The 25,912-nt window shown below is 29.6% G+C and overlaps 1 protein-coding gene across 5 annotated transcripts; it reads right to left on the bottom strand.

Annotated features, from left to right (window-relative positions):
- Nucleotides 1-439: 439 nt before the first annotated feature.
- LOC112290743 (protein LURP-one-related 15) lies at nucleotides 440-3,241 on the bottom strand. 5 transcript variants are annotated; one of them, XM_024537383.3, is made up of 4 exons: nucleotides 3,008-3,241; nucleotides 2,066-2,470; nucleotides 1,424-1,636; nucleotides 440-1,072 (listed from the first exon to the last, which is right to left on the bottom strand). In XM_024537383.3, exons 2-4 carry the CDS (start codon nucleotides 2,333-2,335, stop codon nucleotides 935-937), a joined length of 621 nt encoding a protein of 206 aa, XP_024393151.1. In that variant the 5' UTR covers nucleotides 2,336-2,470; nucleotides 3,008-3,241; the 3' UTR covers nucleotides 440-934. The 5 variants fall into 5 exon arrangements, with proteins under 5 accessions (XP_024393151.1, XP_024393155.1, XP_024393150.1 ...); XM_024537387.3 differs by having other exon boundaries at nucleotides 2,066-2,452; XM_024537382.3 differs by having other exon boundaries at nucleotides 3,114-3,241.
- Between the last annotated feature and the right edge of the window lie 22,671 nt (nucleotides 3,242-25,912).

The raw sequence follows: 25,912 nt of genomic DNA, 5'->3' as shown, positions 1-25,912 counted from the left end.
TGAAAAAAAAAAAAAAAAAAAAACTTGTGACCTATTTTTTCATAAAATATTCACTATCTCCCTCTCAACCACCACCCTTTCTATAAACTAAGAAAGATAAATATGCTCAAATGAGAGAGGCATATTATTAGATAATCGTCTACAAAGAGGTAATGTGGGGTGTAACAATGTCAATTTGGGTTACAACCTTAATAATTCCCTTTGTTTATATTGAAGTCATGCGATGTGATGCGAAGAAGGACCACAGAGGAAGAGAATCAAGGTCGTTTTTGGAAGAAAAAGAAAGAAATTAAAGGAAGTACGTTGAAACAGTCAATTAACATTCTCAATTGAAGAAACTGTAATTTGAAGTTCAGACACTAATTTGAATGTGAATGAAATGATACAGACTTCAAGTTAATAATAATTGATGAGAATTTATTCTAGATAGATAAATACATAACTCAATATTTTTTAAAAAATGCGATTGATATATGTTCCCACATTTTAACCACATGAAGACTAGAAGGAGTCAATACTATTTGATGTCAAGCTGAAAGATAGTGCAAGAGACAGTGCGGCTTGATCTCCAGCCTAGAACAAATAAGATGTCGGAGAACTTCATAACCATGCACTTGACGAAGTAGTCATTCCAGTTGGGTTCCCTGTTTCAAATGCATACTTATCTTTAACCTCGGAAAAACTGCACTGTCGAATATTCATGCTATATTCTGACGAAAGGAATCTCCCCATGCTTTCCTATTACACAAGTCGAGCTATTCGTATGTTTTCGATCCAAATCTTACTCCAAACTGCTTATTAAAAGAGAACTAGCTAAAAGTGAAAGCCACCAATGGTCATACTACTGTTAAAGCTGCGCCTTCTTGGTGTTATTGTGCAATACATGAAAACCTACGTGTGCAGTCACCCATAGACCTCCAAAGTAATTCCCGTTTCAATCGTCATGGACATAAATCTTGTCCATGATGATAACGAGGGAGAAGATAAATGCTATATCTACCCCAGGATATATAGTTACATTGAAGATGCTCTTGTTGACAATGAGGTTCTTCAAGGATACATCCCGAGTTACCTGTGGATAAAATAGGCGCAGACAATATGTCAGAGTCTGTTCTTCTATATGAAAACTATTTTACGGAAGTCCATGACTGTCAAAATAATTCTTCTATATAAAAACTATTTGGATGTGCTCAATATTATTCTGGAAAGAACACAGACAAAGAAGTACAAGACTGGGAAAGACAATGGACTTGTGAAGAAGCAGAAGAATTTCGGGCTGATTTCAACGTATATGTGTCTGAGAGAGAGAAAGAGAAATAGAGACAAAGAGAGAAAGAAAGAAGGAAAAAAAAACTGTGTGTATATATATACATATATATAAAAGAAGAAGAAGAAGAAGAAGAAGAGGGAAATGGTCGCATACCTCTGCTACGAGCTCTTCACCAAAATATATACTGCATTTTTTGGCAAGAAAGAGACCTTCAATTGTGTAATCTGGTTTCTTCTGCGCCGTGTTTGAACGAAGGAAAATGTTGATGCCTGGCTTGAAACTGAATGCAGTGGTAGCTTTCAGTGTATACAGAGGTTCTGAATCACCCGGAGCAAATGCTCTCCATACATTCTTCAATCTCCATGGCTGAAAGACGTATCACAATATCATGCCATAGTTCATAGTGTACTAAAACACTAAGCCAGAGGCGAGCAAATAACTTATGCAGGGAATTTCATGGTACCATGAGGTTTCAACTAAGACAATTGTGTGAGAAGATGCATCACTGACTGCCACAAAGACCAGATGCATTTATTAATGTAAGATTTTAATTCTAATTTTATTTTATTTCATGCATAAAATTCCTTAAGTGTTTCACTCCACTTGAACGATTTGTTATCGAATTACATTATACAGGCCAAATTTCACTCGTGTGCTTCCGTAATCGGCTGTTATTCAAATTTCTCTAGATGCACCCGACAATGGTTGCGTACATGCGGCGCAATTCCATGTGGCAATGCTTCATGTTTCAAAGTATGTTTATTCACTTTGTCAATGGCCCTTTGAAAGACATACCTTTTCTTCCATGTAGACTATGGAATTCCCATGTTCATCCACTAACTCTCTCTTGGATTTGACCCAGTCCACCTTCTTCCCTCGCACCCGAAACACAACTTCTCCCATTGCGTCTGTGATGGTCCATGCTTTAGAGAGAATCTCGTTCTCGAGCCTGTATTGCGCAGTATTTGCAAGGCAATATCGCTGAGCAACTACACCTGTCACAGTCTGTGTAGGAGCGTGAAGCTCCTCGAGATCCAACAAAGAGAAGTCCGATTGATAACCCATTGCTTATGCCGTCAATGCTAAAACTCGAATGACAATTCTTCAGAGTACTAGTTAACATGCTTTAGAGTATCGATCATTTCTTTGCGCTCCACAACAAGAATTCAGGTGCGACGTGTGCTGCATTTGTCAACAAAACTGCAAGATTTTTTTTAGAACATGCAAAAGACGATTGAAAACCAACCCTCAAACGTAACCGAAGTCAAATTCATACATCCACACGTAAATAGTTTCTGCGCAAATAACACCATCTCTATTTCGACCTCTGATCCCACGAAGCGCGACTTGCTATTGCAATGCTCAAAACAACAATCCCTGACTCTGCTAACAATAATCTCCGCCATATTACAAACCCACTCATTTCGTCTATTACGGAAAACTGGCACAAGAAGAATCCAGAGCAGTCGACTCCGACACCACACGCTCAAACGTCGTGAGAACGAAGTAGCATCAAGAAAACACACACGCTTACTCCAAACAGCCACAACCAAAAGAATAACTCACAAGCCCGCCAGCGACATGAGCCCGCGCAAGTCACGGCTCATCCGAGCTCAAACCACAATTAGGGCTTGCCTGAGAGACCCAACCACGACTTGGGAAAGATAGGGACTAATAAACCAAACTGGCAACTGTCTCCAAAGCACAAAAACTACTAAATATAAATCTCTCTCCTACCTCTCTCTCTCGCACTCTTTCACCCCCTCGTTCGATGCGCCAAGCAAAACCGCCCAGAAGCGCAACAATAGAGCCCATAGCAAATCCCAGATGGTTGACACGGTACCTCAAAGTCCTCAGGTGAGAAGCAGCCACGGGAACCTGGTTTAAGTGCACTGCACTGCGCAGTCCTGTGCACTTGAGACACATGCAACGCGAGAAAACGCAACTAAGAGCCGTTATGGCACGGGTTGTGCGGCAAAAGACAATGGGAAGAGCAATGTTCTACATGAAGAGGCAAATGCCATCGTAGGTAATCTTGGGACGACGAGAGAGCGCGAGCAATCAATCACCCTGGTGCAAAGCGGAGAATCTATCTGCGGGGAGCCAATCCCTCCACTCCTGCAACACCCTCCCGCTCTCCCTCACCGTTCACAGCGGCAGCATGCATTTCATACGGTAAGTTTAAAAGGAATAAGTGTGTGCGTTGGGCTGTGGACACAGAGAATTTAATAATTAAGTATTAAATTTATCGGCGTCGGTGTCAATAATGGTGGTGGTGGATATTAGTCGCAACTGGTCCACGGATAAAGGCTGCTATTGCTCCGCGGTGAAACAACCCTGTGCTCTTGCTCCGGTGGTCGCTGGTCTAGAACCGAACCTTAGGTTCGGGTCAGGCTAGGTCATGTTTCTATTGGATCACAGGCACCGAGGCTACGAACTAGGGTTTGGCCGAACCAGGGAGCTGACCCGAAGCTCAACGTCAACTTGAAGTAAGAGAGCCATCCCGTCTACCGCCAAATTGCGTGCACGTGGTAAAAGAAACTTCTGGCACGAATGAGCTCATCCATTTTCTATTTCCTTTTCCAATTCCGACTCGTTTTTTTTCCTACTTCGAGCAGTGCATGATGCCCGCCATTTGACCGGGCTGAAAATTGAGCTTCCGGGAAGATTCGAGTTATTGTGTGTGTCTCCACGTGGACCGACCCCCCCACAATTGGTGGTCATTTTACTTGTACTTATAGATTTTATACTTTTCGTAAAAATAATTCATACTCTCCCTCTTGGATGAAGGCTCATTCATCTTTGTGAACCGTTTTCATCCTTTGCCCCTTATTTAACCTTAACTTTTATATTTATAGGTTTATGGTGTAGTTATTCTAGAAGGCAAATATGGAACACGTTCTTCTAATTTTTCATAATAAAATCTATCTTTTAATTATAGCAGCAAATAATCCTACCATGCCTCAACCATTTCAATCTTCTTCATTATTTGGAGCAGATTTTTGTAGCATTGTTATAGAGTGATATATTAGTATTAAAGCTTGAGCAATTAGTATAAAACATTTTGCTTCTAAGCATATAAAGATTAGACTTTGAAAGTTCACAAGTAAAAATATTTCTTGTAGTTGAAAAGATCTAAGTGTTTATAATCAGTAATAGAGTATGATAGTATAAAACAAAAAATAAATATTACAAACTCAGTTATCAATGCCTAGACTAGTAAATAATGCCTCATAAAACAAAAAAAAAAAAAAAAAACAATATATCAACTACGTACTTTATACTTGTTCAAAAAATAGATACTAGATAAGATATAAATAATTAGTTACTTGTATAAAGTAGATAAGAGATCTTTCTAAGAATTTAAAAATTATCATAAGCTTTTGTTTTCAATTTGTAGCAAGATAATGTTTCTTCTTTTGTTGTAATTGTCACAAATTCAAATTACCAAGTCTGAAAGAAAATTCTATAAAAACCCTTTTGTACAACACTTCAATCACTTAGTCTTTACATAAAACTATAAGCTCATAAAAACTTGCTTCTATGAAGATTGTACAACGACCAGTAACCTTTTACAAATTATTTTATTAATATCTTATAATAAAAATCCCTTTTTAATCATTCTCAAATATATGTCTTATGCATTTGAAAAATTTCTTTGTAAATGATTCTTTATGAATAACTCTCTAGTACAATGTGAGGGTAGAGAGGGAGGAGGGCCGAGACTTGTGTATGTGAAAAGAAAAAAAGAAGCAAGATCCACACCAAGGAAAGGAAAAGAGGAAGGAGATCAGGACTTGTACTAGGCAAAAACAAAAAGAAGGGAGACTTGGATCTATGCAAGGATTGTCATGAGCATACATATTTACCAAGATAAGAAGTGTTAGGTAGAAAATAAACATAAGTAGATTTGATATTATCTTGTGGCATAGCTTCTTAAATGATGTTTTAACTTTATACATGTCTATAAGTGATTGATAGATGAAACACTTGGCCAACAAGTTAGCCATGTATCACATATATAGATAGCATGTAGTATAAGCTAATGATGTAACATTATCAAATTATAATTATTTATGATATGAAAAATTAATTAAAATATATAATATATTTATAAATCTTGATGTATATTAGAGTTGTTATTAGGTTATTATAAATAAAGTTGATATAAGAAAATTTATTTTGAAGTTTATTTATTTTGATTATAATATTAAAATTATATAGGATTTAGATATTTAATATAAAGTCTTAACAAAAGATTAGAGCTCAAAGATGAAGATTCAAACTATTAAGAAGATTATTTAGGAAGAAGAAGATATAGCCGTTTGAAATTAAGGAGTCTTTTAAGACATATTGTTACTTTTTTAATAATACAAGGAATTATATAAAAGCTTTTGGAGATCAAAAAATGTGATTGTAAGGACAATTTCAAGATCTATGTCTTTCATCAAAGAGACATTACATTCAAAGTTTGTAAGAAGGAGTTATAGAGAGTTAAAGACATCACTAGTAATTCTAAGATAATAAGTAAATTATTTTATTGATAGTAATGATTGGAGCCATATCTTAATTTTTTAAACAAGTTTTTGGCTCAATTTTTTTAAAAGTATGAGGTATTAGATTAAAAAGCTACATGCCAATTTTTATAGTATTTAAGTGATTAGTTTGTGAAGTATGAAAAAAGTTGCATGCAGATATATGGAAACAAGGCTTTAAAGCTATTATATGGGATTTGGTAATATTTTAAGATTTGTAATAAATTTATAGTTGAAATTTTTTTTAATAGTTTTTAAAAGTATATCAATACTTTATGTAAAATTTGGATATGTTTGGATAATCCAATTTTGAGATATGATCTATTGAAATTTAGAAAAATTTCTCTTTAAGGATATATAAGGTTTTAAAATATTTATATCATATTTTAGATGTTCTTTAATATTTAAGGCTTATATATTAATATAAATTCTCATATAAAATAATTTTATATATAAACTTGGTGCATTCTTATTTTGAGACTTGATTAAGCAATTAGTTGCAATCAAAAGCCTTTTGCTTCTTTGAGGCAAATTCTCTCTACCTCGACAACATACATATAGAAAACTTGCCTTACAAGTTAAGATATATGTCTCATAAATTGAATACGTATTTGAGGTCTCATAAAAATATATCATGTAGCTTTTAATTAGATAGTAGATATGGAGGCAAAAATGAAGCCTTTTTCACTCTAATCAATGGCTTTCTAGCCATTAGTATTGATTCAAGACTTTCTAGTTTTCTTGTTTTTGGCAATAGCCATTCTAGTTTAATATTATGCCATCTATGAGTAATTTTTTTTATCTTTTTAAATGTCATTGTCGTGGATATATATTTTTATTTTATTAATTATTTATATGATTAGGTAGAAATAAGTAAAAATATATTAATTTTATAATATCTCATAAACAAATCTTTGACTACATATGTGTTTATAGTTGATTAATAGGTTAAAAATTTGATCAACAAGTTAGCTGCATATTATGTGTATTATTAACATATAAAATAAGCTAATTATATCATACACATATAGAAAACTTGCCTTGTAAGTTAAGATATGTGTTTTGCAAAGTCAACACATGTTGAAGGTCCTATAGAACATTACCACATAGCTCATAGTTAGATAGTATATAAAGCCTTCTTCACTCTTACTAATGCCTTTCTAGACCTTAGTCTTGTTTCAAGACTTTTTTGTCATCTTATCTTTAGCAATATCCATTCTCTTTTAATATATTATCATTTTAAAGTGATTTTTTAGTCTTTTCAAGTAAGAAAAGAATTTATTGAGATTTTCTTTTTTTGAGATTCATCTCCTTGATGCTTAATAAGAGTCTTAACTCATTGTTTCATTGATAGAATAGATTTGTAACTATTATAGATCTTTATTATCTTATTAATACTCTTAGGATAAAAATTTTATTTATTTTTAACTTGAATCATATAAGTACTATTTTTACATCCACAGAAGAAGTCAATAATGAAGTTTAAAGTTTGTACTAAAAAATTGTGAAATTAAGAAAAATAGATGGATCAAATTTTTAATTAAATTTTAAAAACTAAAAATAGAAAGAAGACAAAGAAAAGTATGCCAAAGAAGTTTGATGGAACAAAATCAAAGTTTTGAGGATTTTTATAATAAGTAAAGTTCTATCTAAAGTTGCATCCTTATTAATACCAAGATGGATTTACTCAAACTAAATTAATAGGATGACGTTTTTCTAAGAGTGATCTTTCTTGATTTGTGTTTTTGATGGAAAAATATTTACAACTATTTTATGATTTGAATTCACTCTTAGAAGTGATTATAGCTATATTTGAAAAAAATCAAAATAAAAGAATAGCAAAGATCAAGCTTATATGACAATAATCATGTTCAGCCACTACATATGCCATTGAATTCCAAAATCTTGCTTCTAATATTTATTAAAATTATATAATTTTTATCAATCAATTTTGATATAGATCAAAAGATAATGTCAAATATTTATTGTTAATAATCTAGAGAGCAGATTTATTAGAGTAATTTATTACTCAAGCCATTGCATACAAGAATTGATTTTTTAAAAGATGTCAAGATCAAAGATTTGGTTGAAGAAGTATAAGTCAAACCTTAGTAATACTATGCTAGAGCTTATGCAAAATTGATACAATATATTCTAAACTTCTTTCTGAGTAAAAAAAGACTTATTATTATTAGAAAGGTTTGAGCCTATATTATAGAAAATCTAAGAATATTCCTTAATAATGTTCAAAGAAGCAACACAATCACAAAATAAAGAGCATAGTTGCTAAAGAAGATAATGTGTCAATAAATAAGTTCTTCTAGCTATAATAATAATTAAACAGCTAAAATCTTGATTAATATCTAATTAAGGTCCTATTTTCTCTTCAAACCTCTCACCTTATTTCACAATAGAAGTATTTTTAGGACCAAAAAATCACAAAGTTTTAGCCTTATTAGATTCAAGAGCCTTATGTTGTTTTATGGAAAAAAACTTTGTCAAAAAATAAAAATATCTTTAATTAAGAAAATAAAAAAAAAATAAAAAAAAAAAAATAAAAAAAAATATATATATATATATATATATATATATATATATATATATATATATTCTCATGTGTTGTCTTTTTGAGTTTTTATATATAAAACTATTCTTTTATATATAATAATTAGTCATCATAATAGTTCAATAATATTTAAAGTCATTAGATTTCTTTTTAATCAAATTATTTTAGGATTATCATCACTAGAAAAGCACACCCTCAAATATATTGGATTTCTTGTAACCTTGATTTTTTCTATAATTTAGTAGAAGATTCTATTAGATAAATAGAAGTCCATAAGACTAATATATCTAAACTATTATTGATAGGTGCAAGAACTTTTATGCATATTGTAAAAAAATGGTTAACTTTAGTTATTTACACCATCCTTATTATTGATAGAGAAAAAAAATTTCAAGTGGCATTTTAAGCCAATACCAAGATTATTAAGAAGTTTTTGAAAAATAAAATGCAAATATTCTTTTAAAGCAGTGTTCTTATGATTATTCTATCAATCTTCAAGAAAAAACTCAACGAGCATTTGAACCAATCTATAATCTATTACAAAACGAGTTGAATGCATTTAAGGAATACATGATAAGAATTTGGCTAAGAATTTCAATGCCATTCTAAATCTCTAGCCAAGGCTCCTATCTTATTTGTAAAGAAAAAAGACAAATATTTGTAGATGTATGTGGACTATTAAAGATTCAATAAGATCACCATTAAAAATAAGTATCTTCTATCTTTGATTTTAAGACTTTTTGATTAAGTAAATCAAGCAAAGATTTATATAAAAATAGATATATAAAGAACATATAATTTGATATGCATTAAATAAGGAAGTGAATGAAAAACTATATTTTTAATTACGTATGGATATTTTGAATATAATGGCATATTTTTTGGACTTACAAATGCACCAACTGCTTTTCAACATCTAATTAATGATGTCTTTTGTGATTTTTTTTTGATGATTTTATCTTTTATTATATAAAAAATATTTAAATTTACTTTAAAAATATAAAAGAGTAGGAACTTCATATTTGTTATGTATTACAAAAATTGAGAGATATAAGATTATACACCAAAATGAAAAAGTGTGTATTTCACACTATTCAAATTAACTTTTTAAGATACATCATTTGAAATAATGGTCTTATGATGGATTCTAAGAAATTTTAAAATCTCATAGATTGAGAGATTTTAAAAATTGTCAAAGTAATATAATGTTTTTTTTGAAATTTTTCAATTATTATTAGATCTTTATTATTTTTTTTTTTTTCAAATTTTAGGTCTTTTTACACATTTGACATGTAGAGACAAACTTGAGTGAAGAAAAGAAACTGAAGTATATTTTAAAGCCTAGAAAACAACATTTATTTATGTACAAATCTTAAATTGCATCTATTTCTTCAAAGCATTTTTTAGAAAATAGATGCATTATACTTTGCTATGAGTGTAGTTTTATTATAAATGAGAGCATAACAAATTCCTTCTAATAACTTTTTATTTAAAAAAATATTTAGTAGTTAAGATTAACTACAAGATCTTGAACAAAAATCTTCTTTTAATTATAAATTCAAATCAAGAATAGCGTCATTATCTAGAAGATACTTCCAATCCAATACTCAACCAATATTATACATGAATAATATATTAATTATAGTTTATAAAAAGAATTAAAATATTTTTAGTATTAAAAAGTTTAATTTAATGCTTTAAAAAATCAATAAAAGAATTAAATATTTATAATTATTAGATATATATGAATTTAATATATTTATTGAATGATGTATATATTTTGGTTATATTTTTGTATATTAAAAATTAACTAAAAATATCAATAAAAAAAGAAATAATTTAATTCATAATAACTTAGTAAAATTTGAAATGATAGAAAAAATATTATTAACTAAAGTGATTAAGATTAAATTGATTATAACTAAAGTGGAAGAAGATCACTAAATTGTAAAAATCTTGCTACTTGAAGTCCACTATTATAGGAATCCAAAAAAGACAACTTGAAATATTAAAGCTAAGATTGAATAAATAGACTAATCTATAGAACATAGATATTAGGAACAAACTCAAAAAAATTGATTGTTTCTAAGACTTGGCATACCAAATATATTATTAATATATAATTAAATAATTGCTAGACTATTAAACTTTATATAAGTTGTAGTTGGCGGATCGATTGATGCAAAATATTTCAACTAAAAAATCATAAAGATAAAGCTCTTCTTACAGTGATGCTAATTCTAAGAACGAATATGAATATAAGTTGATGTTTATAAGAAGATACAATTGAACTAAAGATAATGTACATATAATGAGATGATTGTGGGATTAGCTACTTGGTATGAAGAAGGGATTTTCATGAAAAGGAGGTGGAGATAACTTGACTTGTAAAATTTGTATATAATACGAAGCAAAATTAAATCCATAAAATTCTATTCTAATATTTATATTAAAGGTATAATTATTATGTTAAAAATATATCATAGCTAAAGTATAAAAATATCTAATCAATAAGTAAATAAAGTACTAAGAACCTATATATCTAGTTGTCAAGGATATGAATTTTAAAGAAAGAAAATCCTCAATACAATTTTGTATCACTAAAAAAAACTAGAAAGTCAATCAAAGATGATATAATTTTGAACTAGAATGGCTATTGCCAAAAACAAGAAGACTACAAAGTCTTGAAACAAGACTAAAGACTAGAAAAGCATTGATAAGAGTGAAGAAGGCTTCATTCTTGCCTCCATATATATTTTTAACTAGGAGCTATGTGGCGATGTCCTATAGGACCTCCTAAATATGTTGACTTTTCAAGACACGTATCTTAACTTGTAAGGCAAGTTTTCTATATGTTGACCACATAATTAGCTTATTTTATAAGCTACAAATACATAGTTAGCTTGTTGACTAAGTTTCTAACCTATCAATCAACTACAAATACATATAAAGTCGAGTAGCATCTATGAAGCTTCTAGGAAGCTTTTTTAAAAAGTCTTACGAAATTAACCTATTTTTATTTATTTTAATATATTTCTACTTAATCATATAATTATTTATTATGATAATTATATAAGTCCGTGATATTACCTCCTTTTCTAAAGACGAATTCCATGAGAAGCAGTCTTTATATGTTGAAGAAATCCAAGATGGGACAAATTATATTTGTTACATACTTCAATCTTTGTTCTCTTCAAAGATAGTTGATAGGCCCTCTCCACCATCAATAGTGTCTCATATCATAGTAAGAAGACTACAATGTTATTTGGTCGTTGTTGAGGCCTTCATAACTTTCTTCAAATAAAATATTTATAACACCATCAACTATTGTTCCTACATTTAATAAAATCACCAAACATTAGAAGTCTCTTTCAAAGTTATGATATGAAGCACATTATATCTTGCCATCTATTTGAGGAAAGACATATTATTCTTGAGGATCTTCATCTCAATTTTTTCATCTTGAAGGTTGTAACAATTGCAATGTCTTGTTTGATAAGTCTGCAAATAAAAGCTCTTGAATTGAATTCGCTGGTTATTAGTTTTCCATCTCCTTAATTATATAAAAGCTATAAAGAAGGATAGAAAATAGAGTGTTATTTTTTTTGGTCTTGTTTCTTTTATATTAAAGATTTTCTATTTTTTATTTGATTTTGATAGATGTTGATGAAAGTCTTCAACTTTCTTTACTATATTTGCAAGATTCTTTGATGGCTCTCATGTGTGTTCATTAATATCATATCTGCACCAATAAATAAGATATTCTAACCTATTTTGGTATCACCTTTAGTCTAGGACTTCTTCTACCTCAAACTCTTTATTATTATCCACTTTTATATGAAGAGATGGCATTTGCCTTCTTCTCAAGATATTCAATATCTTATATGACTTAAGAAGGGATACATGAAATACATGGAAGATCTTCATAGACTCTGATAGATATAATTAATAATCAATATGATTGATTTGTTCACAAATAGAAAAAGGTCTCAACATACAATAGTCCAACTTATCATAAGCACAAGTAATCTTGATATTACAATGAAATAATCATATCTTATTATCTATGGTTAATTGTGGTTGCTCCTTGTGATAGGTATCTATGTTGATTTTTTGTCGTTCTTGAACTTTTTTTAATTATGTCTTCATTGTTGCATGTAGCTCTAACAAATAATTTGCTACATCTTTTGTTGCAGGATTATCAACTTTTGAAAAGTCAAAAATATCAAGTTGTAGATGATAATCATAATTAGCAAAGAAAGATATTTGTTGAATAGAAGAACGTATAAAATTATTATATCCAAAATTTGCCAATGGTAAAAGAGTTGTTCAATTATCTTGATGATAATTGATAGTACACTTCAAATATTACTCCAAAACTTAATTCATCTGTTTTGTTTGTCTATTACTTTGAGAATGAAAAGTTGAAGAAAGCTTTATATCCACTTTAAGAATCTTAAATAGCGTTTTCCAAAATCTTGATACAAATTGAATCCCCCTATTTGATATAATATCCTTTGGTAATCTATAATAGTCATAGATATTGTCAATGAAAATCTTAGTTGTTTCTTCACTTGAAATAGATTTTTTATATAATACAAAATGTGTCATTTTGATGAAGCAATCTATGATTATGAATATAAAGTCATATAAACTTGAACTTGGAAGATCTATAATAAAATCCATAGAAATAGAAGATCATGGTTGTTTGAATATAAGCAATGGTTAGAAAAGTCCATAGGATCAATGACGAGGAGTTTTTGATCTTGATCAAATGTTACATGACTAAATAAATTCTTTTACAACCTTTTTATATTTGCGACCACCAAAAATCTTTATATAGAAGCCCTAAAGTCTTGTATTTAAAATGTCATGCTGTTGGAAAGTCATGACATGCTTGAAGAACACATGTACAAGCTTCTCTTTCTAGAACATATAGGCGTCTTTTAAAATAAAGAAGGTTTTTCTTAAACTTGAACTTTGAAACATCATGAAACTTAGAAGAAAGATTCTTCATATCATGAATAAGAAGATAATATTAAATTTATTTGACAAAGATCCAATCAAAAAATAATGTTGATTTCATTGCTCAAAGATAAAAATGCTCTTGCTTCAAGAGAATTCTTCTTTGTTGATTAAAAATATATATATATATATATATATATATATATATATATATATATTTTTTGATACAAGATAAGAGTGTCTAAAAAGAGCATTTCATAAACCTTATTATTTTTCTTGTCGATATGTAATCTTAAAATCAAATCTTGATAATGACATGCTCAAACCCACTTAACAATGATTTAAAACATGTGCTCATATGAAATACTTGAGGTTCTTATCATTAGACTTAAAGTGTCTTCTAGATAATGATGCCATTCTTGAAATGAATCCACAATTGTAAGAAGTTCTTTATTGTGGATCTCATAGTTAATCTCAATTAATATAAATTTTCTAAAATAAAAAGCTACTAGATGGAGTTTGTCATCTGTTCCTATTTGTAAGAATATTGCACTCAAGGCAAAGTCTGATGCATCCGTTTCCATAAAGAATGCTTTAGAAAAGCCGACGTAATATAAAGTTTATACAAAAATAAATTCTTTCTTCAAACAATGCTTTAGTTTCTTTATTCCATTCAAGTTTGTCTTTACAAGTCAAACGTGTAAGTAGAGCCAAAATTTGTAAAAAGTTCTTGATAAAGATTTGATAATAATAGACAAAGTTCAAAAAGTATTGCACATCTCTTATTATTCTTGGGATCTTCCAATCTATGATAGTTTGGACTTTCTTTGGATCTATCATAAGGCCTTCATTGGAAATGATGTACCTCTAAAAGTCAACTTGAATAGTATGGAATACACACTTTTTTTTATCTTTATATATAATCTTGCATCTATTAGTTTTTGTAATATACGATGAAATGAACTTTATGCTCTTCTATTTTCGTAGAATAGGTTACAATATCATCTAAATAATAGACAACAAAATCATCAAGAAACTCACAAAAGACATCATTCATTGGATGTTAAAAAGTAGCTGATGCATTTGTAAGTCCAAAAGATATGACATTATATTCAAAATGTCCATACCTAGTTCACAAAGTAGTCTTCCATTCATCTCCTTCTTTGATGTGGACCATGTTATATGCTCCTTATAGATCTATTTTTGTATAGATCTTTGCTTCATTTAATTGATCAAGAAGTCTTGAAATCAAAAGAAGAGGATACCTATTCTTGATGGTGATCTTATTAAATCCTTGATAATCTACATTTCCACAAAGATCCATCTTTTTCTTTATAAATAAGATAGGAGTGCCAATTAGAGATTTAGAATGGCGTATAAAGTTTTTAGCCAAATTTTCATCAATGTACTCTTTGAATGCAGCCAATTCATTTTGTGATAGGCTATAGATTGGTCCAAATTGTGGTTGAGTACTTTCTTGAAGATCATTGGTACATTCATAAGAATAATATTCCAAAATAATATTTACATTCTTCTTTTTAAAAATGTCCTAGAAATCTTAATACTCGCTAAGAATACCACTTGATATCTTTTCACCATCAACAATGGATGTGCCATATATAACAAAAGATGGCCCTTCATTTTCGACATGTATGAAAGCTTTTGCACCTACTAATAAGAGTTTGGATATACTAGATTTATGGATTTTTACTTGCCTAAGAGAACCTTGAGCTAAACTATGGAAAAAATTGAGATTAAAAGAAATTTAGTCTATCTAAGGATTACATCTTTCTAACCATGATAATCCTATATTGATTGGATTAAAAAGAGACTTAATCACATTAAATATTATTAAATTATTGTGACTACTAGTTGTTATTGATATAGAAATAGTTTTATATGTAACATTCTTAGTAGATAATAAACGTCCATCTATCACTTCTATATGCACAGGTTTGATTTTCTTAAATAAACATATATCTTGTTCTTTTGACAAAGTCTTCATCTATAAAATAAGTTGAGGCTTGTAAATCCAACAAGTTTAAGACTTTGTGATTTTTTGGTCCTAAACAAAATTCTATTACTAAACAAGGTGAAGGATCAAAGCATAGAATAAGATTTTTACTAGATATTGTTCATGATTTCAATCACACAATCCTTATTGTAGCTAGAATAACTCATTTTTTAACACATTGTCTTTTTTGGCAATCATGCTTCTCATTTTGTAATTGCATTGTTTCTTTGGACAATATTGAGTAATATGTTTAGCTTCTCCATAATATAAGCTTAAACCCTTTTGACGTCATTGTCTCTTTTCGTACTATGTGAGAGATTTAAAATGTATTGTATCAATTTGCATTGATTCCAGCTTTGATGAATAAGTTTTTGAAAACTTAGGAGCTGCCATCATTATTTAATTTGTTCCTCTCTAGCCATATCTTTTTTTTTGACACCTTTTAAATAATCAATTATTACATGTAATGACTTGAGTAATAAATTATTTCAAAGATTCTACCTTTGATAGTATCAGTAACAAGTCTTTGATATTATCTTTTAATTCATATCAAAATTCATTGATAAAGACTTTATCATTTCAGTCTACGTGGCAAGTGAGGTTTTAGAATTTAATAGCATATATGGTCGCTAATTATGATCTTTGCCATAAAGATAAGAGCTTCGTCTTTGCTACTCTCTCTTGATCACTTTCTTTGAATGTAACAGTAAACACTTCTAAGAATGAATTCAAATTATAAAGGAGTCACAAAACTTTTTTCATTAAAGGTGAAAAGCAAGAAAAAATTCTTTTGATAAAAGTGCACCTATGAATTCAACTTGAATAAATCCATCGAGATATTGGAAAAGATGCAACCTTAGATAGAACTTGACTTATTACAAAAACCCTCGAAATTTTCATCTTGTTCCTTTAAACTTCTCAGACATACTAAACCTTGTCCTTGTCATACTTGTAAAAAGAAAATTCCTTGAATTTGGTTATGAGGTCGATTTACTTGCTTCTTTCAACTATATAACTTCTTGTTATAAATCTTGAACTTCTTTTATAGGCGTAGGCATAGTACCTCTATGATTCACATTGAAAATACATAAAATTTTTATTCTTAGAGTATTGATAAATTCATGAAGATCTATAATAGTTAGAAATCTATTCTCACTTATACTAAGATTAGCATCCATAATCTTTTCTTCCTTAAACAACTCAAAAAAATTCAAAATGTTAAATTAGAAGAGGGTAATTTGTAATCTCTAATAAATTTTTTACAAATTGGACTAATGAACAATCTTTAAGGAAATAATCACTGTTAAAAAATAAGATTTTTTGTTTAAAGGTGGATAGACTGTAACCTTCAAAATATAACAATAGAAGTAGGATAATCTACTTACTTCTAAAATTAGATAGAAATAATATATTAGCACTCTTATCAAACTGTCAAAGACATGAATCCTCAATACACTTTTGTATCACTAAAAGAAACTAAAAAGTCACTCAAAGTTGATATAATTTTGAACTAGAATGGCTATTGTCAAAAACAAGAAAATTAAAAAGTCTTGAAATAAGACTAAGGACTAAAAAGGCATTGATAAGAGTGAAGAAGGCTTCACTCTTGCCTCTATATATACTCTTAACTAGGAGCTACATGGCAATGTCCTACAGGACCTTCAAAACGTGTTGACTTTGCAAGACACGTATCTTAACTTACAAGACAAGTTTTTTATATGTGCGCTACATAATTAGCTTATTCTATAAGCTATCAACACATGGTTAACTTGTTGACCAAGTTTCTAACCTATCAATCAATTACAAACACATGTAAAGTCAAGCAGTATCTATGAAGCTTCTAAGAAGCTTTTCTAAAAGTTTTTATGAAATTAATCTATTTTTATCTACTTTAATATATTTTTACCTAATCATATAACAATTTAATAGTATACCTATGTATGTTAGTGATAATAGCTACAATTATCACAACCTTTATAATTCCAACTTTGATATTCAATCCTCAAAAAATAATATAATTATACACATTGTTGTTGATAAGAACCTAAGGCAAATTTTTTTGCATTACTTTGTTACAAATAATTGAACTATATCAAAAATATCAAAGATTGGTTATCCATCACTTAATTCTATTTCTTTTCTATTAAAATTTTGAATAGAATAATATTAAAAATAGTTCTATAAATAAGACAAAGTGATTGATATATTCAAGCATTGTTTCTAATAACATCATTTTTTAGATAATGATATTATTTTTGAATTAAATCTATGATTATTATTTTTTATTAACTAGAAGATATATATATATATATATATATATATATATATATATTATTTTAGATAATGTCACAGTATATATGAATTATAAGAATCTTAAATATTTCATATTGATATGTATTTTGAATTGTTGCCAAGCTAGTCTAAGTATATTTTTATTGAGATTTGATTTCAATATCATTTATTGATTTAAAAAACAGCTAGATTTGTAGGACCTCTTTTTTGAATATTTTTATCTTGCATCAAAAGAAAGAAATGCAACTTTAGATCAATAAAGAATGATTTTCTTGAAAATTCTTTTAAGAGGCAAACTTGAGGAGATAAGCTTCATGAGGCAATTTCATAAAAATAGTCTACAAAGAATACTGTAACAACATCGAAAGAAAATATAAAGGAGACAACAAATAATTGTAAATCAATAGCTTATAAATTACTCTTTGATATTCAAGCAACAATAGATTTAAAAGAGATGTTGGAAGAACGTGTATTAAATGCTAATTTCGAATTCACATTAAAAGAGATTTTAGGAATTACAAAGAAGAAATTTTATGATATTATAAATATTAGCATTAAAAAAATAAGAAAATGAAATAGATGAAGGTAGAATGAGTCATACTATTGATGCAAGGATATATAAGAATAAAGAAGAGATTGATAATGGTTATAAGTAATCAATAAGTAGATAGAAGTTATAATCAACAAATACATTTTGAAGATTATAGTGATAAGGAAATAGAAGCTTTAAACCATTATATCTGAAAGCATTAAACAAGAGCAAGTACAAAAGTATTATTGAAGGTAGGAGATATAGAAGAAGAAGTTTTTACTTTAATTGAAGATGGTTCCAAAATAAATCTTATATGTAAGGATCTCTATAAGAAGCGGAAGTAGCCAATTGATACAAAGTATAAATAGATAATATGAATAATTTTTAATATTTAAGATAAATTACATAGAGCTTGTCAGTTGTTAAAATCCGGATCGGAGATATTGCAATAGAGCAACATTTTTTTGTTTAAGATACAATATCTTATCCAATGATTTTAGGATAACTATATATTATGGCAATACAAAAGGAAACAAAAGTACTTGATGATGGTTTAGGCTATACATGGATATCTAGTGAAGATGAAAAGAAAGTAAAATAATTTCTAATTATGCCTCTTAATTACAAACAAAATTGAGATAGGTTGAGGAAAAAACCATTACTAAGAGTTATTAAAGAATTTAAGGATTTTGGAGAAGTACCATTCTAAAGTGAGTTTATAGAAGTACAAAAGGAGAAATTCTCTCATAAGATATAAGTGCTTTTGATGAAAGCTTTATTGGTATTTTTAATAAATAAAATATTATATAAAAAATAATTAAAGATTTAAAAAGAATATATATATATATATATATATATATATATATATAATATTAAAAAAAATAGAGATACTAAAAGATAAAAATAATATTTTAGATATTTATGAAAAAAATGAATAGGAAGATTTTTTGGAATTGATTGCATTTATTGGTTTAAAAAATGATAATAAGATTGCGAAGATTTATTCGAAGGAGGTTTATTCTATACTTGAATCTTTTTAAGCACTAGAAGTTATTATAAAGATAAAAAAATAAAAAATACAAAGATGCTACAATAAATAATAGGAAATATAAAATAGTAATAATAATTATTAAAAGATTTTTACAATAGTTTATGGATATGATATAAGAAAATTTTGGCTAATTTTGTTAAACTTAAAGAACTATATTAAAATATAAATATATATATATATATATAAATATATATATATATATATAATATATATATATATATTAAGATATGCTTTATTTACAAAATTATATAAAATTTATCAAACATATTTTAATATAAGACATCAAGATGGTTTACATCAAGCATATTTCTTGATTATTTATTTTAAATGGATTCTTAATTTGTTTATCATGGTAAGTGTATTTTGGAAAATTAAATATTTTGTCTTGGCTTATAAAGATTTATCAGACCCTATAGAAGAAATTATTGAAGAAAAGAAGTTTAAAAGCTATCAATACTTAACATCAACAAGGATTATAGTGTAAGAGAAGTGTGGAGAAAGATGTCTCTTACTTCCAACACCTTTTACTTGTAGGTGGAGTTTACATCCCGAGTACATAGACTTCATCCAAAGTCACCTTCATCCTTTCAATCTAGATCTAGATTCATCTTAACCTAACCGCCACCTTTAAATCCTAGCCGTTGCTATAGTAACTTCTTTTAATTCTTTGGTACCTTTTGACTATTAGCAACTTACTATGCTTAATTTTTATATGGTGGTAACTCAATAAGAACTTGCTGATCTTCAATACTCCCACTTTGCTAATTTTTAAAAGACTCTTAATCCTAATCTCTGAATTAAGTCATGATGTCTATCCTTCACTAATGCCTTTGTAAGCACATCAGCAAGCATGTCATTTGTAGCTCAATATTTCATATCTATTATTCCATTTTCAATCTTCTCTTGTATGAAATGATGTTGAATATCAATGTGCTTGGTCTCTGAGTGGTGTTTTGGATTCTTGGCAAATACAAGACATCCTTGATTGTCACACTTAATTAGAGTTGCTTCTAATTATACTAGACTAATGTCTTCTAAGAGTTGCCTTATCCAACACTCCTCCATTGCACAATGACTTACTGCCATGTACTCTGCATGCATCGTTGATCTTGCAATGGTAGGTTGTCTCTTGTAATTCCATGAAATGGCTCCCACTCCAATGAAAAAGACATTTCACATTGTGGATCTTCTATCATTTGCATCTTCAGCCCAATCTATATCACAATAACCTTGCAAATCAATGTTCTTACCACCAATGCACAATTTGAAGTCCTTTGTACCTTTTAAGTACATCAATATCCTTTTTTCCATTGTCTAATGCATTCATTGAGCCTTAGACATGTGTTGGCTTTTAACACTTATCACATATGCAAGATCTACTCTTCTAGCCATCATTGCATACATGAGTGAGCCTACTACTGCCTTGTATAGAACACTTTGCATCTCACCTTCAACTTGTACAAACTCCTCATTCGTGAGCTTTATTAACTTCAAATTTACCTCCAAGGGTGTTCCAATGGACTTGCACTCCTCTATGTTGAATTGTTTCAACACTTCTTCAATGTATTTGGTTTGGCTCATTGTAATGGTCTTGTTATCACGATCTCTTATAAATTCCACTCCCAAGCAGTAGTGCAACTCTCCCAAATCACTCATCTCATATTCCTTCTCTAATTTGGCCTTCATCCAATCCATCTTTTCTACATTGTTAGCCAAGATAATCAAATCATCAACATAAAGGATTACAATCAGCAATAATTTTGTAGATTGCATCACATATAATGAATGATCAGCCTTATTCCTTACAAACCCTTTATTGACAAAGAAGGTGTCAATTCGTTGGTACCATGCCCTTGGTGATTGTTTCAATCCATACAAGGATTTCTTCAATTTGTACACAAGATGCTCTTTGCCTTGTTGTATAAATCCTTGAGGTTGATCAATGTAGATGTCTTCTTGTAATTCTCTATTCAAAAAGGCCGTCTTTACATCCATTTGGTGTATTTTCAAATCCATTGCTGCCTCAATTGATACAGTGGTTCTAATGGTGGTGAATTTGGCAATGAGTACATTAGTCTCATTGAAATCAATTTCAACAACTTGTGAATATTTTTTGGCAACTAGTCTTGCCTTGTGCCTCACCACCACACCTATTGCATCTCTTTTAGTCCTAAACATCCATATACAACCAACACCAAATCGATTTGCTGGAAGAGGTGCCAATTCCCATGTATCATTGTCCATAAGAGATTAGTACTCTTCTTCCATAGCCTTCTCCCACTTGATTGCATCTTCATACTTCATAGCATCACACAAAGTTAATGGATCAACAAAAAGATTAATATTTGCATGTTTTTCACTTACTTGAGGGAAGATGTGATTCTTCCACCATTCGCCATGTTGCCTTCTTTCTCTCAAAGAATATCTTCTATCACTTATAGAAGAATATTTGCCTTGTTGCACTCCTTGTTCTTTTCCAACCTTCTTCTCTCTTAAATCTTGTCGTTTCTCACTCAATGGTTGGTATTCTTCATCATTATTATCATCGCAATCTTCAACATCTTCATTTCTTTCATTGCTGGTCCTAGTAGTTGTAGGAGCCTTCATCTTTTCAACCTTCTTTGGCTTTTTATCTTCATCATCTTCATCTTCTTGTTTCTTTGCTGAATTCAAAGATGTGTCCACAAACACACCATTACTCTCACTTGGACACATCTCCAAATGCTCACAAGTACTCTTGTGCTCCAAAATTTCAACATCACGACTTTTGATGATCTTCTTGGTTTTCAAGCACATTAGCATATATGCCTTAGTATCTTCACAATAACTAAGAAATATACACTTTGTACCTTTTGTTTCAAGTTTGGACTTCATACAATTTGATATTTTTGCATATGCAATGCAACCAAATGTCTTCATATGGAAAATGCAAGGTTATATGTCACTCCTAGCTTCTTGTGGTGTCATTGATACAAGAGTACTTGTTGGACACTTATTTTTTGTATACACTGCATTCACCACAAATTCCATCTAAAACTCATAGCTAAGGTTTTGAGCATGAAGCATGGTCCTTGCCATCTCTACAATGGTTTGATTTGGCCTTTCAGCAACACCATTTTGTTGTAGAGTGTATGGAGTTGTGGTTTGTCTAATAATTCCTTCATTCTTCAAATAAACAACAAATTGCTTAGATATGTACTCACCTCCATTGTCCGTACATAGCACCTTGATCTTGCATTCATTTTGTTTCTCAACAAGTGCTTTAAACTCTTTAAACCTCCAAAAGCATTCAGTCTTAGCTTTAAGAATGTAGATCCAAATTTTTCTTGAATAATCATCAATGAAAGTGAGAAAATACCTTGATCTTCTAATACTTATGTTCTTCATAGGTCAAAATACATCAAAATGGATAATCTCTAGCAACTTCATAGCACGTGTTGCTACACTCCTTGGAAATGAGGTCTTTTGTTATTTGCCTTATATGCATCCTTCATATGGAAGTTGTTTTGCATTTTGGCTTGTATTGCAAAGATATAAGCCATTTACCATAGTCTTGAGCTCTCTCATGTTCTTCACATTCAAATGGCAAAGACAACGATGTCGTATATTCAACTTGTCTTAGTTTGATGTAAACTCAGCAAATGCGGCTATCTCCACTCCATTCACCTTCTTTCAAATGAGGTAGTACAAATTTCCCTCTTTCAAGCCTTTGAATATCTTGTCTCCACTCAATGTTCTTATAAAACATCCATTCATGTTAAATTGAACTTTAAAACCTTCTATTATAAGTTTACTCACTGAAAGTAGATTTTGCTTCATCTTAGGCATATGAAGGACGTTTTTGAATCTGATCCTATTGGTTTGTCCATTCACAACCACCTCTACCATAATAGAGCCAATTCCAATGGCTTCACATGTACCACTATCTGCCAAAACCATGTTGATGCTATAATAGCCTCATAAGTGTCAAATGAACACTTATAAGATGTCATATTCTTGGAACAACCTGAATCCACAATCCATCTTGACATGACAGCCATAGAGGTCCCATTTGTTGCTATGAATGCATAATCTTATCCTCCAAACTCATCTTGTATAGTATTTGTATTCTCCTTCTCCATCTTTTTTTCTTTGTAGCAATTTCGAGCAAAATGGCCTATTTTGCCACAAATGAAGCAAGATTTGACATTACCTCCTTAATTTGGATAGTTGTCCTTGCCTTGACGTGAGTAGAGTGCTGAATCTTTACTTTGAGGCTCTTTTTCTTTCTTCTTGGTTACTTCATGGATAAATCTTGCCGTCACATAGTCCATTGTAAGCTCTTTTAGCTTGATCGACTTCAATGCAATAATAAAGTAGTTTTAGGATTCGAGAAGGCTCATTAGCAAGATCATGACAATATCACTTTCTTCTAAAGGCTTGTCAATAATTGCTAGTTGGTTTGCAAGAGCCTTTATCTTATTGACATGAGCCATGACGTCTTCACTTTCTTCCATCTTGCAAATAAAGAACTTCCTCCTTGTATGAATGATGTTGGATAAGTTTTTGCTCTTATAGATATTGCAAAGGGACTTCCATGCTTTTGCTCGTTCTTTACAAGAAATAATATGGGAGAAGTTGGCTTCATCCACATTGATTGCAATCAATCCAAAAGCCTTCTTTTTACGAAGTTTGAACTCCTTTTTCTCCTTAATATCAGTATCTTTTCTTGGAGCCTCTTCACTTTCATCTACAATATCCCAAAGATCCAAAGATGCCAATTAAAGATATATTTTTACCTTCCAATAGTAGAGATTTTTACCTCTAAACTTCTCAATAACTCTCAATCCTTCACCCTCACTTGAAGCCATGTCTAAGGAAGAGTTGTGTCAAAAAAGATTGTAAGAAGAAGTCCTAATGTTCTCAAAATTAGCAAGAAGGCTTAGAATCACAGAGTCCTTCTTTGTGAATAAACTTATATTTTTACTCTCAAAATACTCTTAACCTCACTTCTAAGACTTATCACAACTCTGATGACCTATCTAAGTGTCTAAAATGTGATTTGCCACTCTAATATCTCTCTTATGCTCACAAATCACCTCTATACACCATAAGAGGTCTTTTAAGCACAATCAACAACTTTATAACATGAAATTATAAAGTAAGATCACTAAGGATCTATCTCAGCAATAGCACAATGCAAATTTTTCTCTTAGGTGAAAAAACAAAACACCAACACCAAAATGCTCTTAACTACAAATAAGAGCAAACAAGATCTAGATCTAGATCTAGATCTGAATCTGAAAGTTAGGTTCTTCTAAAGCCTAATATCAGCAACAACAACTTGATCTATTCCACACTTACAAAAACACTTCAAAGAACTTCAAAAAAATATTCAACCAAATATGAGTGGATCCATAACCTATTGAAGAAAAGAATTCTAAAAGCTACAAATACTTAGTATCAGCAAGGATTGTAGTTTAAGAGAAGTGTGGAGAAAGATGTCTCTTACTTCCAACACCCTTTATTTATAGGTGGAGTTTACATCCCAAGTACATAAACTTCATCCAAAGTCACCGTCATCCTTTCAATCTAGATGTAGATCTAGATTCATCTTAACCTAGCCACCACCTTTAAATCCTAGCCGCCACCATAGTAACTTCTTTTAATCCTTTGGTACCTTTTGACTATTAGCAAGTTACTATGCTTAATCTTTATATAGTGGTAACTTAGTAAAAACTTACTGATCTTCAACAAAAATAAATTTTTCAATAAAACAAGATAATTTTGACTTGGATAGAAAAAATGATGAAAAATATTTGAATAAAGATATGGAGAAATAAATATGAATCAAAGAAGATTTGGATTATTTGATGTATATTAGAAAATGTATAGGTTTATAGATAATGGATGTCACATAGTAATACGACTATATAGTGAAATATATATATATATATATATATATATATATATATATATATATGAATGTTATTATAGAAGAATCTAGTAAAAAGATGTAATAGAAAAATAAAGATAAGTGATAAAAAGATAGTAAAAAGTTTATTTATAATGCTATTTTTTATAGAAAAGATTTTTATTTATTTTATAGAGATATAAATGAGGTAAATCAAAGTAAATAAAATAAGAAATTAATATAAATATATTTAAAAGAGAATTAATAATAAATTAAAGAAAAAAATACTTCAAGTTATCAAAATTTGATATCTAAAAACGATTGGCTGTCAATATGAATCAAAATCAAATCTTGAGGCACAAAACCATGCACTTATGGTGATTCCAAGGTTCTTTTGCAAATCATAGATACATATTTGAAAGAAAACTTAAAAAGTAATTTTTAAGAATAGATTTTATATCATTTAGATTAATATTGAGATTTTGAAGGATTTTCAAAGTTAATAATGTACTCAATGGATTTAGATTTTGAAAAATATAAATTTATTTGCAAATTTTTAAATTTTGTGAGTTTTTTAGCATGTATATAGATGAAAATTGGATAATTTATTTATGTGCTTGTGTCAAAGATACAAATTGGAAGAAGATACATAAACTCGTAGAATCTGTGTCAAAAGGAAACTAACAAAATAGAAGAATGTATGTATATTCAAGGAAGAATTGGAATGGCTATTGTCAAAGATTAGAAAACATTAGACTCTTGAAACTAGTCTAAAAGCAAAAAAAGAGTTGATA

This window comes from Physcomitrium patens, chromosome 13, assembly GCF_059467195.1.
Source record: "Physcomitrium patens ecotype Gransden chromosome 13, ASM5946719v1, whole genome shotgun sequence".
Classification (NCBI taxonomy): Eukaryota; Viridiplantae; Streptophyta; class Bryopsida; order Funariales; family Funariaceae; genus Physcomitrium; species Physcomitrium patens.
The sequence above is the reverse complement of the archived record's forward strand: the minus strand, read 5'-3'. Positions and strand labels throughout refer to the sequence as shown.

Bases quoted from the DNA above. Each gene is read 5' to 3' on its own strand.
- LOC112290743 (XM_024537383.3), bottom strand. From the start codon at position 2,335: ATGGGTTATCAATCGGACTTCTCTTTGTTGGATCTCGAGGAGCTTCAC. The intron at 1,637-2,065 runs GTATGTCTTTCA...TACGTCTTTCAG, and splicing joins TAGTCTACATGGAAGAAAAG to CCATGGAGATTGAAGAATGT. The intron at 1,073-1,423 runs GTATGCGACCAT...TTTTATCCACAG, and splicing joins GTGAAGAGCTCGTAGCAGAG to GTAACTCGGGATGTATCCTT.